At 45.7% G+C, this 18,351-nt stretch overlaps 1 protein-coding gene across 5 annotated transcripts in view; it reads right to left on the bottom strand.

The window, feature by feature from the left end:
• The window catches only part of WBP1L (WW domain binding protein 1 like), a 49,637-nt gene that overhangs the window by 17,738 nt on the left and 13,548 nt on the right, over positions 1–18,351 (bottom strand). Inside the window, exon 2 of one of the 5 annotated variants that reach the window (XM_042863677.1) lies at positions 17,847–17,986. The exons of 2 other annotated variants lie outside the window; for them this stretch is intronic. In XM_042863677.1, the coding sequence (XP_042719611.1) occupies positions 17,847–17,858 (12 nt within the window). In that variant the 5' untranslated portion in view covers positions 17,859–17,986. Of the gene's footprint in view, positions 1–3,599; positions 3,897–17,846; positions 17,987–18,351 lie in introns of those variants that run through there. 2 more of the 5 variants (XM_042863676.1, XM_042863678.1) reach the window with 2 other exon arrangements.

The raw sequence follows: 18,351 nt of genomic DNA, 5'->3' as shown, positions 1-18,351 counted from the left end.
TGAAGATGAGCAAATTCCAGACCGGCGTGGCTATTTTCCAAGCTGAAAATTAATACGTGCAACAGCAGCAATAAACACCGCAGCCCACGCTCAGAAGTGCATAGTTGGCATGAACCGCCTACAAAAGATGACTCCTCAGCTGGCACTGACCAGGTAACTCAAACCAGGAGTGCCTGATACTGCTGAGATCTAATAACCACTGTAGCTTTTTGCTCTGTCTCTCCTTTCCACAGAAATCCAGCCTCTATTACCTTAAATATGAGCACCTTGCATGTGCATGGCCTCTGTGTCATTTGCCCTGCCAGGGTACATCGATCCATCCTGGCCCCGGTGGCATCCGGAGAGCCAGGAGGGCACTTGGACTTGCCTCTCCTGGCAGCAGGCTCCGTGCCATTCCTCTCTTTGACAGGGTAGCCAGGTTTTAGGCCTACGCTAATACTTTCTCCCCTCCAAGCTTCAGGATGTGTCAGGGCATACAGCAATTAGTGGCTGGACTGTAAGAGAGGAGGATTAATAACGGCATGCCAGGGGTGAAGAACCGAGCGCCATAGGGAAAAGAGCTGCAGCAGGCTGAAGGGGCCTGCCAAGATGGCACCCACCCTGGGGCACGGTGCTGCTGGCGTCAGTGGGCCTTGGGCACAAGCTCTGGCTATGCCAGGCCTCCTGCCCGCATGGCTCTCATGGGACTGCAGCAGTAAGCAGCTACTAAAAAAGTCTTGACAGACCCTTGCCTTCCAGTACTCAGCCACTGCCAGGACAGCTGTGAAAGATGGAACTCAAACAAGTGCTGCTACCTGCAGGAAAGTGCACAAATGCCAGGTATTTAGAGTGACTCGCAAGCAGTGTTAGAACCATATATACTCCTAAGCACCCGGAGTGACAAAAGTGACTACTGGTATCTTAGCACACTGTCACCAGCGTTTGTTTGGCAAACACAAAATGAGCTGCTGAAAATATCAGGCTGGGCCAATACTAGCTGCAACCAACTGAACACAGCACCAAAGTTTGGTGAAGATGAAAGCAGCGTTGACTGCCGTGATGTGCAGGAACCTCAGGTATCGGCCCCTGGCAGAACGACAGCAGGCAGATCCCTGTAAGCCCGCCTTGTAACGGACAGCTTGGGCTGAAAATAAATGAAGCCCAGGCATTGCTTCATAAGGCACCCTACACACGCCCATGCTCACCCACACAGCACGCAGCACCTCTGAGGTTTCATCAACCTTTACCTGCAGAACAAATCGGTCTGTAGCACTCATTCATTGCAGAGAAATACTCCAACCACCTAAAGGAAGGCTGCCCTCCCACACACGACAACACACCGGTATACTTTGAGAAGGGCTGCTTTCATTTTTGTTTATGGCAAGTTTCACTTTCAGGCTGCGGGAGCTGCCATATCCACGCCTCACGTGAAAGTGTTCATGCCCCAGCAGAAGTTTCCCAGCTGCAGCTGGCGTCACACAGTAACACCAGTTCCAGCAAATGACAGCTCTGAGATTGTTGTATTTGGGTGCTTCACGCCACCAAACAGCTGACAACACCAAAACCATCCAGCGGTTAAAATTTAAAAATCAGAAAAGTTGGGCATCCAACACTTTAACCTTCTGTTCCTTTGTTGTTTCTGCAATGGAGCAGAAGGACGCAGTCAAGCTTCCACTTGCAGCCCTAAGAGGAAATGTGCTTAAAAACGATCACTGAGCTCCTGCACCACCACGCTTCCTGGGGTGGGAGCTTTAAACAGACACCCACTTTGTGCTGACGTCAAAGGCATTTAAACATCACCCCCACCGAAAAAAAAAACAAACCCAAACCCAAATACTGCTTCCACCACTCATCAGCAGCAGCCATGGGTCCACTCATGCTGCAATGCCATGGGTCCGAGGGAAGAGGGGTGCCCTGGAACAGGAGCACAGCAGAGCCCTTCTTGACACCCCAGGGTTTACAGTCCGAGTGCAAACAGCAGAGACAATAGAGGCGGATGCATGACGAGATGTTCCTGAATTCCTCCCACGCTTTTAATTAAACAGCACTGTTCGCTACCAACTCTTTTGTTCCCCATTTTAGAAGTGGGAAATTTCTTATTGCTATCTGCATGAAGGACACAGCCCCAAATACTTTTTTTCCCCTCATCTAAAACTGAAGTTCAAGCAGTTCATTTCCACTGGATCTCTCATCGGTGGATAAAAATAGTCGAGAGATTTGCTCAACTGCTCTTGAGGCAACACCTTCTTCTGCTTCCTGTAAATGCCTCTGTATCTATGCAGAAAAGTTGCAAGCAGACAGAAAAGTACCATCCAGCACTCCGAGATAAACAGCTGTGAGCAGTGCAAGCAAACCAGGCAGCAGAGCACCTCGCTGCTGGCTTTGCACTTTAAGCAGCACCTCAATCGTGCCAAATATCCTCCCAAAATGAAAAGGTTCATTTAAAGAAAGGAACTTGAGAGAAAAACACGCCTGTGGAACTGGAGCAATCTCAGTGTTTAAGCCAGCTGTGCTGGCTGCAACTTGAGTTACCCAAAGTTGTTTAGGTTTCGTGTCTCCATCTCCCTCCTCGGTTCAGTTCCCAGGTTTTTAGGGAAAGCCCCTTTGCCCCGAGTACTGACAAGTGAAATGCTAGAGCTATTGCATCCAGCAACAGAAGGTCACTGTGCTAGGGGTAGTTTCTTATGTAAAACTGTTTTCAGATCAGCAGGCTGGGAGGGAGGGAGGAGGGGAGCTGCATTTCACCAAAAACTGAACTGATAAGGAAAATGAGACAGCACTGTTTGCTCAGCAGGATGTTAAGTCATACTGCCTTCCAAACAACAGCAAGTTGGGATTTCAACCGTGCTGCAGTCAGACCCTGAAATTTTAAAGCCCCCTTAGAAACTGCAGGCAGCACACTGGTATCATGCAGTATCTATTTACTGTGGATTACAGAACCCAGCAGCGCTGGAGAGAGTATACAGTTAAGATTCCCCTCCAGACGTGCCTCCCAGACCAAAAAAAGGGTTTGCTCTCCCTCAGCCCAAGAACAAATAGTTGGCACTCTCCTCCGGCAGGGAGCAGCTGGCCAGTTGCTACCGTTTCTCACTCCCCTCCATGCCCAGCTACGACATTATCCAAGCTCCTTGTTCACACTGAAAAATTAAAAAGCCACCAAACCGGGTAGCAAAAAGTTGCCATTTTCTGTTTGGTGACCTCTATCAGAGAAGAGAGAGAGAGAATACACATGTGCCTAACTTGCTTCTCTTTTAAACACAGTTTAACACTCAAAATACTGCTCGTGCAAGAAAGTTTGGCACAAGTTTTCAGGCACCGAATACACAATCTCACATTAAGGACTGCGGAAAGTATCTATAAAAACCAACCGGGCACAAATTGCTGTGGCCCTACACACCACCACCAGAACAGGGGTTTCTTCCCCCAAACAACTGCTTTGCTCTTTCCTCACTAAGCAAAAAGCAGCCGTGCTCCCCGGATAAGTGCTACGGATGGGGAAGTGCCTCCTGTAGGGCTCTGGGAACTGAAAATCATTTCCTAATGCAGGAAGGGGAAATAAAATAAATTAAAGCAAGTTACAGCCTCGAGCAAGCAGCGCCCACCGCACCGAGCCCGGTTACCTGTCTGAGACCCAAGAGGAAAGGCATTCTGCAGGCTCATCCTCTGCACCCGCGCATGGGAACGCAGGAATTTAAAGCCCCGCAGCAAGCATTTCCTCCTCAGCTGTGGGCAGCCCGCGCCTCCGATCCTATTTAAACCAGGGCTTCCTCGGCCGGGAATGCAAAGTAAACAGGGTCCTGGGGCACGGCGCGCACTCGCTGGCTCCCCCTCCTCCTCCTCCCACTCCCCGTGACATATCTCAGACGCAGCCCAGCCGGGGTGGAAATGACATCAGGTCGGGCACTTCTGAAACAAACAGCAAAGAGAAAAAAAGCTGAACCTTGAGGCAGTGCCGGTGAAAACGCAGAGGAGCTGCAGCGCCGGTGCAGGACGCTGGCAGCAGGCCGGGCTCTGCGAGCTGGATGCCGACAGGTCCCCGCTGGGAACTACAGCTCGCTAAGCAAAAGAGCTTCTTCCTCCACAATAGGTTAAACGCCTGAATGTTCTCGCTGTTTGGTGAGCAGCAGGTTTCATCCGAGCATCTCCAGACGGTCCCATCCCGTGTCCTCACAGCTTCTGAGCCCTCTCAGGTCCCCAGCCAGCCCTGGCCCCATAGAGCCGTGGGCAGTGATCCTCCACTGCCACTGGGATCGGGTGCCCTGGGACAGGTGACAGCAGGCACTTTAACCCCTCTCTCCAGAGCGAGCACGACCAGCCCCAACCCACCAACGGTTTCTAAGTCTAAGAGAGCTCATTTCACGCTGCTGTGCCAAGGGGCAATTAAGCCTTATAAACAAATTCATCATCTGGTGTGCAGGATGGCATTTCTTGTTTATCCTCTCTCCCCAGCAAGGAGTACAGCAAGTTCCACACTGAGGTAGGAGATGACACTGCAGAAGGTAATCTAAATTTAACTTCCTTTTCCTACCTACACTCAGCAGCCTCTATTTTTTGGGCGTCTCTTCAATGAGCAGCTGTCCTCGTCCATCCCGTGGGGGCCAGCACCCCACCAAGCACCACAGGGAACGTTCAGCATAGAGGAAACTCCCTTTGGTTTTGGCCTCTCCAACTTCTGAAACCAGGCAGTTTGCAGCAGTGCCAGAAGCAGTACTCGCTGTCCTCAAGCCAGAAGTCCTCCCTGAGCACTGCCACCACCTCCCAGCCCCAAGCGAGAACCCCGCTGGGCGTACCCATACAATAAGGCTGTGAAGATGTCATAAATATTATCTATTTTTCACTATCTTTAAGCCACCATAGAGACTTGCTGTCTACAGTAAGCATATCTCTGTTTTTGCCAATAGGCATATCAGCAATTCCCTGAAAGATACAAAACACCAGCATGAACCACCATCAGTTAGGCAACGGGATTTTCCAGCTCTTGTGCTTCCTAGATTAAACTTTCAACCTTTGCTTTTCCAATTCTGAGGACAAACACCAATGATATAAAAGGGCAGCTTTCTGTGGCCTCATGTTGTCCTTTGAAATACCCGATTTGGCTGCTGCCAGAGGGCCCTGGGCAGATCTCGGGGCCGAGCCAATGCAGCCACTTCCGAATGCCTCAGTCAGAGGCAATCCAGCTTTAACAACCTGCTCTTCTCCAGCATTATTCAAAAGGCAAAGTTTCATTCCAGAACTAAGACAAGTCATGAAGGCCTTAGTGGAAAAGCAGCAACATCCTTCACAGCCCCTGCAGTTGGGCAAGTTAGCTCATCCCTTTTGATTCCTGATCGACACACTGTCTTTCAAAAAACATAGGTTCTCCTTACCATTGCAATTGCTTTGAGTATTCCAAGAGGTATCTTTTTTTTTTTTTTACCCTCTTTTATTTTATTGTTCTTAAACCTGAAGCCCTAACCCCAACGATTTGTTTAGTAGCCACAAGCTTCACAAGCAGCAGTTATGAACAGACAGTTTCTTTTCTCTGTAGTGAATTCACCACCTTCTAATCTGACTTTCATAATATTACCAGGTGGGAACAGAAGTCCCCATCCATCTTCTCACCGATTCATTAGTCTGTACTTGTTAGCTAACTTCTTGTGAAAGATATTAATCTTCCTACTCCTCTTAATGCAAAATCCTTTCCCAAAGCCTTCATCTGCTCATCATCTGTTCCAAAACCCTTCCAATTTTCTACTGCCCTCTGCTTGTGAGCGCGCAGAGCTGAAATAATTATTATTTTAATGAAAGCAACAGCTCAGCATGGGTTTCACTTCCTTTACGCGAACCTGGAGCTTAACATCTGCAAGGCCACATATCTCATATGTTTATCAAAGATAAAACGAACAGAGCAAACACAAGTTTTTACAGTTTCTCTGTAAATAAATCACGTGAGGGCTCTGAAAAGTCAAGGCTGAAGTAAGAACATGTGAAGGGATCAACATTATTTTGAAAATCTGCTTGCTTAGGCAGCCACCAGCCACCCTTTTCAGCACATCAGAGTGCATCGCACTGCAGTTTAGAGGGAAGGAGGGAACAAAAAGCCCGAGCTCTACTCATCAGTAGGACTGCTCTCCTGAATATGCCACCCACCCAAATACGATGCACAAAGGATGCTCCGTGACAGTTTCACAACCCAACACAGACTTAGGCTTTACACTGTTACTGAGGTAGGCAATGGAAGTTGTTTGGCCCACCGTAGAACTGCTGCAGTGTTCAATGGGACAAGTTTGTGAGCGGGTTAGTAACCCAGCAAGACACATTATCCATTTTGACACCCTCAGAAAGATAGCTTGACCTTTAGATGATCCAAATATGACAACATGATCGGAACAAAAATGAACTTGTGCAGCTCCAGTCTGTCAAGCCTGAAGCACAATGTTAGTCTCAGTGGCTTCACTGCTGGAGTCCTGTTGGAGGAACAGTAAACCTGGGTAGTCTGTCTGAGTCAGGGCCCTCAAACTTCAATATCAGAGTTCTAGGGAAAAAAATTAAAAAAAAAAATCAGATAGTGCAGCTATACATACACAGGATGACCATGAAGGTGGAACAATTGTATGTAAGAGCTCCTTCATTTACCACAGGACACTGTTATTTTTGTGCTCTTAACAGCACCATTCCTTGAGCATCAGCTATCTGCTTCCATTAGTCATTCCACAGCCTGGGGTGCTAGAACTGAGACTGCACAGACCTGGCACTTCAAACAATGTGTGAAAGCAGCAACCTGAAGGAGCGTGACTTTATCTTTCCCCATCCTGGAGATGGCTTTGGGATAAAGAAAAAGGGGTGAAAAAAACAGTGTATAGGAAGACATAAAAGCAGATCCCTATCTCTTTTCAGTAAGATAACATCCAGGAATAACCAAGCTCCATCTGCTTTGACAGAGTAAGTTCTAAAGGGATTTGTTTGCTAGCAAAAACAGGATGAGTTATCTGGAGATGAGCAGTACCGGAACAGAAGGGCAGTGTAAAGCTGCCTGCAGACCATTTCTGCCTGCAAAGTCTACCCACTGGTCACCGATTCCTGAAGAGCAAAGGGCCTCTCACCCACTGACACAGCAGCAAGGATCACAGCTTTCCAACACAGAGTGGGTGCACTGGATTCTTGTAATGCGTAGCACTGGTTCTGTCTTCAAAGAATAGTCTTAGAAAATTCCAGACAATAGGAACAGGCCAGTCTGAGCATTTCCCAGCACCTAGAGTATGTTCTCCATTGCTTAGGGGATAAATGGTCCTGATAAACCTTCCAGATCCTTTGTGTCTACTGGCACTATTTTGGAACTGGCTAAACTGGGTTCCCCTCCAGTTTGTATGCAGTTCAAAGACAAAACGAGGACACCAAAGTCACTTGTATTTAATGTTTCCCAGGCCAAACCAACTTCCTCATTGCTAGAAAGAACAAAGAGCAACACCAGCAAAACACATTGCACATGTGGAAACTGACTTGTGAGCCAGTGCCACAACCAGGCTGTTCAATACATTTAAACACGCAAGGAAGCACAAAGACCTGTTGGATCAATACATTTTGATGTGCACATCGAAAGAAAATCGAAAGAAAGCACAAGGGGCTTACAGTGGTCAGAATCTTCTTGGGTAGGTCCCCCTCCCTGAAGCCTGTTGCCGCTTCTGTCAGCTCGGTGGTTTCAAAGCACAAGACAGTTCTGCTGCTTTACTCAGTCTAGATAAGCAAACAGGGACACTGCTTTTCAACCTCACTGCTGTCACCTGCGCTTTGTCTCCAAGTAACTGGTTAACCAGGGAGGAAGAGGCTGTGCCCTTCAAAACATGCTCAGCGTGGTGGAGAGCAATCCCTTTTCTGAAGCTGCTTTCTGCATTAAGCTGCCACAAGAAAGGGCAGGAAGCTGAGATGGGGCAGGGGATGCCCAAGAGGAGCCCTCCCCAACACCCACCCAACAGAGGAGACAGAAGTTGGCTTCATCCAGGCTGTCCCAGCCCCACCACCAGCCCCACTGTTCAGCTGATGGCAGAGCAGCGGCAGTGAAAAGCCCAGGCTCCTTCCCTGGGACCAAAATAGCTTTTGTGAAGCACAGCTTGAAATTGTCAGCCCTCAGTGACCTTGTTTCCCACTGCTTTTTTCTTGAGGAGGGGAAAATGATAGCCACAGGTCCAGCAGGCACTTCTTCCCAGCAGCAGAGCTGCGGCCAAGCCAACGTGTGGTAACGCCAAAGACTATTTGCATGGTTATTTTGTATGACTGCCGTTTCATACCCAGGCCTGCTATGCAAGCCCAGAGGCCTCAAAAAAAGTTTTAAAGTCATGAGCCACTGAGGTGGAGGGGAGTAAAGAGACAGAATTGCCTTACTAGAGACGACATTACCTGCTTCAGTGGAGTCAGGGTCAATTCTGTCCCTCAAGTGCTTCCAGCTTTTGGGCACCCTTCAGTTTTAGTTTGGAGTGGGCCATGAAATCATAGGAAAGCCAACTCCTCCCTCAGAGCCAGCACAGGGCAGGGCAGGGCAGGGCATCAGCTGTTACACATTTGACGAGCCCTCTCTAGCAGTGCTGGCCTGTCGGGGTGCTGCAGGGACGCCCGCCAGGCTTCTTGCTGTTGGCAGCACTGCTCTTGTTTTCCTTCAGCTCATGTGTGCAAACAGGACCTTTGGTAAGGGCTCAAGAGGAGACACCATGCTCCAGAGCAGGCTGAAGACAGAGTGCAGACAGTAATAGGATCCCCCAAATGTGGGATCAAGACGGTAAGTCTGTTCTTGTTTTAGCGTCTTGTACCATGTGGGTACCAAAAATACAGCAGGTGCCTGGCCTCTGGTCACATCATCACAGCAGACAGCATTGTTCCAAAGCTGCTAATGCTAGTTGCTTACCAGCATAACCTTGATGGAAATCTCAAGACACCCTCCTCTTAGGGGTGCTATTTGTTTTCTCTCCAAATGACAGCAACTCGCTATTTTTAGTGCTCATCTCATGTCTGCTTGGCATTTCCCTTGGGTCTTACCCTTGTTTCACACCGCTGATGCCAGCTCCCACGAAGCGTGCATTTGGTGCCAGAGGGGCTGATGCCAAGTCTGCTTGTCCTGATGCCAAAATGGCAGCTGGCTTTATTGCTGAAAAAGGATTTGCCAAAGCTAACGGCACTAGTGCTGGGGAGACTAGCATTGATTCCAAGGTTACTTTCCTTCTTTGCTCTTCTATTGCCTTTAGACTTCACGGAATAATGCTGCTCCAAATGACCCTCTGGGGTCCTAGGAGATGAATTTTTCAGCAGGGTCTAAGGCAATTATGCCAGCAGACAGTCTGAACGTATGAGTCTTCAATAAGAAGGATAGGTACAGACGTGGAGCAATTATCTGGGATGCAGCACTGCTGCTGCTGGGCCTCACCACGACAGGAACAAGCCCTGCAGATCACGCAGGGCTTGATCTTTCTCTACCTGCAAATGTGTTTTAAAAGAATCTCTCACAAAAACAGAGAACTGAAAACAAAGAAGGTTATGTGGCATTTCATCACCAAGATGTGCCTAAAGACAGAAGTCTGGAGCAGGAGAAGAGGGTCAGAGATCAGCTGAATTGCATCACATCAGCATGGGCAGGGAGTCAAAACCCAGGAGAGGTCACGAGTCCCTACGTTGTTACCCCCCTCTCAAGTGCCACTCTGCAAAATGCTGCTGCGCAGACACAGCCCAGCCCCACACACCAGGTGTAGGTGCAGTGACATGGCAAACACCCACACGGATGCAAGTGCATACTATGTGCAATCTGTAATTGCACGTCTACAGGGGCATGCAATCTGAAGGGATGGCATCCCTGCATATTAGGAAGCATTGACCTCTGCTACTTTTCTTATTAGCCAGAGAAAATTGTTCAGCGATGATTGTCAAACGGGCACCTGATGGCAGACACGCTCAGGTCCTTCTTCAGACGCGGTGCAGTTAATTGGCCATTTAACCAGCTCTGTGCCTCGTCAGGTTCTCTCACTGCATAAGGCTTTGCTGGGATATCTGTCACTTACGCAGCCCGGTCAGATCTTTCTAAAGTTCACTGGTGTTTTCAGAGCCTAAGTTTGCCAAAACTTGAACAAATTCACAAAAGTCCCCACAGTCCTGTTTTCCTCAGCTTTTTTCTTTTTTTATATACAATAAAGAGGTTTTCTAAATTGAGCTCAAAGAATCAAGTTTCTGTTTCCAGCAGAGCACCATTACTCCACGGCACAAATCTTTCTGTGAAAAGAAGGGATCTTCTGGGAAGTCCTTCAGGAAAAACAGAGACATCAGCAGCCACCTCTTTCCCAGCACCCTGCTATTATGGCTCGATAATGTAACATGAGCAGTATTACAGAGGCTGTGCTGAGGCAAAGGAATGTCCTCAAACTGCCCTACAGATGTGCACTAGAGTGCTTTTCAGCTGTTATCCCCAGACTTGGCACCCAGGCTCTGCAGCAGCACCTCCACCCATCGATCGGTGGGTGATGGGTCACACATCACGGTACACAGCCACAAACAATGGGTTTAATTGAGGCACAAGGAGGCAGGGAAGGCTTCCCACTGACCAGTACAAGGCAGCACTGCTGGCTCTCCAGAAGAAAGAGCACTAAGGGTTGTGTACATGTATCTTCATACAACCAAAGCAAAGAATAAAAGGAAACCACAAGTTTAGCTATTAACAAAGCTCAATACCGCAAGCATTTAAGAGATCACAGCACAACAGTATTAAAGCCATCACTTTTAAATCACCAGACAAAACACTAGGAGAGCTATCAGATCTTAACCTCTGCTGTTAGAAATTTTTTAAAACACGAAACTTTGGGGAAAAACCACTTCAGAAAGCCTCATCTTAAATACATGCTCATCTTCTCTATCCCAAATTACTACATTAATGAGCTCTCTGAGTGCCTGGAGAAGAAAGGCGAACTCATCTCTTTCTTTTGAAATGAGGAATAAACAGAAAATGAGGAATAAATAAACCAACACAGTATATATTTAAGTACAGATTCCAGTCTTTCTGCCGTTTCACAGACAGGGGTTATGTCAGGACTTGCAAGCCTAACCTTTCTCCCGCAGTAGCATAGGTTCTGTTTGGCTTGCATTGTCAAATGACAAGAACGGCCCCCCAAAATCCTACACGCTTTGTTGCTCTGCCAACCACATTGGAGAGCTTTCGGGATCGCATCAACCAGGAAAGCCTTCCGATAGCATCACCTACATAAAGCACAGAGCATGCGAATGTGGGTTTCCAGGTACCAATTTGCTTTGATTCAAGTACACAAAGCAAATTCCATGCCTCCCACGATCAGCTGTGCCCTTCTGCAGCAACTAACTCCCTGAGCGTAAAACATGGAGAGTGCCAGAAAGCTGCTCGAGATCTCGGCAGCAGAGCTCTAAGAACACCCATTGGGAGTACTTAGGGTGGGTGCCCAGCAGCACTGCTGCCCCAGGACAGGCATGATGCATAAGGAGCAGGCAGCCTGCAGGAAGCCATGCCCTTGGATCGAGTTCCAGCGCTGACATTACGCAGTTTGCACTTCGCTCAAGCATTGGAAGCACTGGTGGCACCTGCAATCACAGCCAGGTTCTCAATCTGGGCCGCATACCTGCAAGCCAGGCAGCGCTGTCATTCCGAGGGCAGACACCTCGGACACCCCGCTGTCTTGCTTCATACCGTCCTGCTATCCGTAGGGTCACTCCTTCGGCATCAAAGTACATTCCCCTAGCGTGCATAAATATGCTTTATTAAACAAAAGTCAATGCTCAGTAATTACAAACTCATTTCAGCTTTATCTCAGGACAAAACACTGACCAGCACAACCTGCCTTAATGGGCATTATCTTATCCCAGCTAATTTCCATTAGTGGTTGTTATTCCACTAGCAGATAAGGTGAGCACTCCCCTGGCTGCAGCAGGGCTGGAGGAGGACATGGTGACCCACAGTGCCAAGCCTCCTCCACATGGCCATCTGGGCCTCTCATGTCAGGGCTGCTCAGAGACGAGATGCAATCCTAGAGGCATCAGCTGGGAAGGCTTCTCAGGAGTCCCCCAGTCCATCACATTACTCCAAGAAGAACTCAACATACCTAAAGCACCAGTGTTTGCTGTCCTACTCTTCAAACTGCTTTCAGAAGACTTTTTTCAAAGACCATAGGGACCAAATGTTAGTTTGACTCTCTTTTCAATATCCAACTTAAACATCTCTTAAAATACAGCATCCCAAACTGTGCATATCACTTACTAGTAGAGTACAATAACAGACCTGCATAGCACACCTCTACTACAGCATCATAAAAAACGTGTGTTTTGCAGTAACAGCTGCACTCCTGATGCATCCTAAAGTCTCAGATTCCCTGTTTGCCTCCTCTTGCATTTTTTACTGACTGCTGCTGGGCTTCACATTATTTCTTCTCCCATCTTCAGAAATAAAGCAAGCCTTTATCTCAAGTGCTCTACCTCCCAAACTGTTAGCACAGAGCAGAACAGACCTCTCCAGGATCCCATCACTTCCACAGATGACTCCCTCGCATAAATTCCAGTCACCTAATGAATTCACTGTACCATAATTTAATCCCAAACAAAGTTCTCTACTCAGCAACATAAGCAACACATTCCCTCAGTCATCCTTTAGTGCTGAGTGGCAAAGTTCAGCAGCCCCACCATTTTCTACCTTTTTCATTTAATTTTAGATTAATACTTTCACTTTTTTTCAGCAATCTTTAGACTCCATATTTTCAGAACATTTTCTTAAGCCTTGAATATTCCTCATCAGCTGCAACATAATTGTAAGACCAAAAGTAAGGAAAAACAGTAAAGTCTTTATTATCCCTCCAGTTCTGGGAGACTGAACTTAGTAGCTGGTTCTAACATCAGGGGGAGAAAAAAAAGAAGAAAAAAAAGATGATAAAATAAAAATTAAGATCCTTTTAAAAATCAGATGTGGCATAAGAAAAAGATGTCAGACTGCTTAAAACATATACCCCATTTGTGCAGTGAATTCAGCATAAACTGACAACACAACTATCTTTTAAAGTGTCAGCACCCAGCAGAGTATTTGTCGAGTCTGACCTCATGCTGAGTTGAGGTCAACATGAGGAAAAATAAGCGACTGTCAAAAACATCTCCAAATTCCTGGGAAATTCAAGCAATGTTTCACTCAAATAAATAAATAAATAAAATTACAAAGCAATCTTTTGTACGTGTAGAAGCTCCTCAGTGAAACAGAACTTCCAAGTCTTGCTGCCACTTCTAGCAGCTCTCACCAGATCCCGATTCAAGTACTCCTGGTCTCTCTCAGCTGGATGAGCTGGAAGAAATTTGCATGCACACACATACCAAGAATGTCCCTTGTGAGTTCCATCCTCAGGTATGAGACATGTCAACTGAGGTCAAGGGTTTGACAGAGAGCCCAGATCTTGCTGAAGCCTCCTGCCAAGTCTACAGATCCCAGTATTTTACAGAGTAACACAGCAATCTGAAGTAAGATCAGTTTCTGAAGAATAAGCTGGTGCTCTACAGGTTTTCTTTTATGTCAGGCTGTTGCCCAAGATTGACCGACCTGCAAGGAACACCCCTACAGAGGCCAAGCATTTGGTAAAGGTAGGAAATGCTCATAAGACACTCTTCACAAACACAGGACAGTCCCCATGGCTCCACTTTTACACAGGTTGTGCCCAGCTTAAAACAGCCACTCATGCACAGAAGACACAGATTCACTGTTGGCAAAAGATCACATGGTGGGACAGCAATCTTAGAAATGCCCTGGTGTCATCCAGAAGGGCCCAAGATCCTCCTCAGTGAGTCGTATTGAGAAACAGAAACAGACACAGACCAACTCTTCTCTGTAGTCAACAGCACAGATTGAGACATTTTACCAAGATCTGAACACCTCTGCCAAGTCCTTTACCAACACAGTAAAGGATCAAAACGCGTGACTGAAAACGAAACATCAAGTAAATTTACCCAGTTCAAGCCCTAAAGATTTTCTGAATTGTAATCAACACCTGCAGCCAGCCAGCAAAAATATAAAAATCCAGCAGCCAAAGGGAAGGGCGTCACCAATGTATCCCTCTCTAACATATAAACACTCTGAGAACTGTATCAAAGTTTGTTTTGTAATAACTTCTTCGTGAGAGGGTCGAGCTTTAGTGATCTAGGAAGCTGTGGATAAACCTCAGTAACTGAAAATGCCTTTTGGTGCGCTTTCTCAGTTCTCCCTGGGGAATCTTGACTTTCGGAGGAATATTAACATGAAGCACGCAAAATATCTTGTGGACTGTTTATAACCTAATGGCTCCAAATGTAACCTTAAACGCCATTCTGTGAAGAGTTACCCACGTTTAGCAATTTGAGCAGGAGAGCGCTACAGCCCCCAAGCAGCCCACTACCACCACTCTGCCATTTGTTTTTGTTCACTCATTTTCACATAAGACAGCTGTTTTACAGTGGTATCAGTGAAACACTGCTCAGAATCAGGCCAGTATAAAACTCAAGGTGGCATCATTAGCTGGTAGAATCATTCCAGGGATCGGTGTTTAGAAATGTTTGTTCACAGGTACAACCAAAGCTGAAAGGCTTCAGTGCTTGCTTACGTGGTCCTGCATGGTTAAGTTAGTAGGTTGTTGTGCTTTGTTTTTTTTCCTGGAAAACAGATTGTGAAAGAAATGCTTCATTAAAAGACATATGTGAAAATCATCTGGTTCCCATTGGGTGAGCTTACTGTAAATCAAGTTACCTTTCTGGAAGCTCAATATATATGTGCTAAATGAGAGCAAAACTCTCACGGCTTCACAATCAGAATTCAAAGAGTAAGATGATGCAAGAGTTAAGGTTTTCATTGCAATGTTAGTTTAGTCAATTATACATCCTTAAGCTTAAAAAAAAAAAAAAAAAGTAAGAAGGAAAGAGTGTTACAATCTGTGAAGTCAATACTTGCGTTAAAAATACTCATGGAAAAAATCGAGCTGTTTGCTTTCCAGAAGCCACTATTTGGTCTTTCCTACTTTTGCAAATTAGCAGAGGCCTTTCCAGAATTATAAATAAAACACTGAAAGCTCCATGTGACTTTCCCATATGTAGTTTTTCAACAGCCAAATTATTTCCCCTCTTCCATCCCCACTGTTTGCATACTAAGGCAGTGTTTGCCAAGCTTCACTCAAGAATTTTTAAACCAAATTTGAAAAAATCAAGAAAATAAAGATTTTGTCAATATACTTTAATGAGAGAGACAATTCATAGGAAAGGTTAAACTCAGGAAAGGAAGTAAGACCAAGAAAGAAAAGTTTTTCCATCCACCTATAAGGGATGTCTCTGTGGCAGTACAGAAGATGTGGGAAATGGTGGGAATGCCGATTTTATCTCCTCTGGGCTTTTAAGAGCAGTGTATTTAGCCATCCCACTTCTCCACCTGTTCTCATACACAACACGCTCTTCACTCATTGAACAAACAAATGGACCTAACCAAAAAGTGGGAGAGTTGGGTTAAGAGAGCATCTCAGTTTTATCCAGATAACTGGCAGACAGTGTACAGAAGGGATTTTCTAGTCTGCCTCCTTTCTGATTCCCTTCATTCCCAGCACAATGTATATGAATCCAGAAAACACGTGGAGGTGATCTGAAACCAAGCCTTCAGCATTCTGAAGGGTGAGATATCGGGCTACATCTACAAGAAGCAACGTGGTGGTAGGGAATTCTGAGCCGGAGGATGCAGCAGGCAAGGCAGAAGAGCACATGCTGGAGCAACAGAAAGGATCCTCTCCTGGAAGAGTAGGTAGAGGACAAAGCACAGAACTTCACCTGAACAGTCAGAGCAGCCCAACAAGGAAGACAAGAAAGTCACCTGGCACATGACATTAAGACTGCTATATTAAACCATGCCCCAAAGCAGAAGTGTGACATACGCTCTTCTCAGGACACCAAAGTATCTCTTCTCCAGTTTGAGTTGCAGCACAGCATTCATTCCTACTGACCTCACTTTTCTCCTTGGAAGACAAACACACCCACGGTACTATCTTGATCAACGCAATCTCAAAACGTCCTTCATGGCATGGAACAGCTCAATAAAGTGGAGCACAACAGAAGCCTATTCTGAAACGGCTTGAAATTCTTATGTTTGATGTGATCTACATCAAGTCTCACTAATTTCTAAATACCTCCTTGACACCAAGACTGAAAAAGCCATGGCTTTCCACTTCATTGAGCTTCACTAGTTGCGGTCCACATTCTGTGTCACAGAAGCCTAGCATGAAGACTTGGATCAAGACTCTGCAAACACATCACAGCTGTTTAAAACGATGAGAGAAGGTGTCCTCTGCACATCGTGAAAAGCAAGAGGAAAGATGTTCTGTATTCATTCTTTACAGTCTTGTTCAGTCATGCTGGATGCCTACATGACTCTTAAGTGATGGTTATTTCCTGTTGACAAATACGTTCTTCTGCAATCTACTTCATCTGTTTTCAAAAAATACAATTTTTTTAACATTAGGCCTTTTTTTTTTTTTTTTTTTTTTCTGTAACACCTATTATAGCCTTTAAATAACACAGAATCAGGACTCCAAATGACTCGTGGTCCATGTTCACTTGACACTGAACTTCATGTCTGGCAAAGCCTCGCTATTTTCTATTATTTTCCCTCAATAACATTTATGCTATCAGAAGTGGAGGCAGAGTAATTAATATTTGTAGATAACATCTATTATTTTACACAACACAAAAGATTCAACATGTTTTTTCACGCTAGTTCGGTGTTTGTCTACATATGTATCAGAATTCATACCTAAGTGAAAGATCACAGGTTTCAAAATTGGATATTGCATGACTCAGTGATTGGTCAATAATGAAGGAAAACAGATACAAAGCTGTAACACCATTTGTGAGAGTTAGAAATTATAGATGACTACCATGTTTTCAGGAGCAAACTTCAGAAAATGAGCAGAGCAAATGGGTAACTTCCTTTAATTTATCCCCATTCCAAACCAAGGATGGAAAAAACCCATAATGTTCCTTTTAACTCCTCCACAGCAGCAAGGAGACTGAAAGCGTAATTCACCCTGGTACTTTTTTGTAAAAGGAGGATTTCATTGTTAACTATAGTAAACACCAGATTTATATTTTCCCTTGCAGCTTGCCAATCTCGCCATGACTCAGTTTAAAAAAATAAAAAGAGGTTTCCTTTGCACTTCAGTAGCTCTCCATTTTTAATCTCCAGCAAAAAGATGGATGATAATTTATGATTTCTAGTCATGCACCATTTCTGGTTGAAATCACAGCAATAAATAGAAATGTAAAAGACAGACCAAAGTTGTTCTGTGGTATCCCACTGCAGCTAAGACCGAAACTTTATAGTGCCTTTATAAAGCAAATCAGCATTTAACAAAAAACCCTCAATGCTTCTGAGCCACTTCATTGTAACAGAATATTCTAAGAGGAAAGTAATAAATAACTGACCAGTTGTCTCTGAGACAGTCAGAGAAATAGCAGCAATAAGCAGCATCAGGAACGAAAGTGAACCACCTCATAGCTTCTCCCCGGTTGCCAGGGCTCCATATTGACCTAAGACAGACAGTTCCCTCCTCAATCCTTGCAGAACACAAACATATAAAGACGTTAAGACACGCAGCACTGACAACTCAGTCAAAAATGCCACAGTGACAGCTCAAATCCTGCGAGTGGTTTGGTCTTTTTAATGTCACTAAATATCTTCTTATTTCCCTCCCTCTTCCCCCCCTCATATTCATACCTTATAAAATACCTTTTGTACCTCAAAACACTGAGGGAAGCCAGCAGTGATTTCCCATGGGCTGCTGCCCAGCACTCTGGGAAGGGAAGCCAACTCAGATGTCTCAACTCAGGAGCACAAAGAAAGAGAATACTTGTACCGGCTTTAACATCTCTTTTCTTCACATCTGGAGGTCTCTGCTAACAGATTCTAACAATCAGGACACCAGAATTCAGCATCTTCAGCTTCTTTCCTGAAGGACTCCAGATACTGATTCCTGATACGCTGCCAATCTGGTCCCTGTAACAAGCCAGACAGCGTTCAGGGAATGGTGAGGAAAAGGTTGGGAAGCAGGAGGTGGTGGCAAGCAGTTCGGGCTCCTGGCTGCAGGGATTCACAAGGCTTTCTATGTCCCAACACATCTAGCAGAGGATTTGCCAACTTCAGAAAAAGGAACCAAAAAGATGAACTACGGCACTGTGCGAAGCCACAGGACTGAAGTATTTCAAGCTCTCTACAGTTTGGAGAACGTATAGTCCTGTTGAGTTAGCATAAGTACTACATGTTACCCTAAACTAAAGTCTACAATTCCTGACCAGAAATGTGAAATAAAAAGCAAGGTTTAGAAGTGAAGCTTCGTACAAAGATTCTCAAACAAATGCTGG

This window comes from Lagopus leucura, unplaced genomic scaffold, assembly GCF_019238085.1.
Source record: "Lagopus leucura isolate 7727_CA_CO unplaced genomic scaffold, USGS_WTPT01 Super-Scaffold_741, whole genome shotgun sequence".
Classification (NCBI taxonomy): domain Eukaryota; kingdom Metazoa; phylum Chordata; class Aves; order Galliformes; family Phasianidae; genus Lagopus; species Lagopus leucura.
The sequence above is the reverse complement of the archived record's forward strand: the minus strand, read 5'-3'. Positions and strand labels throughout refer to the sequence as shown.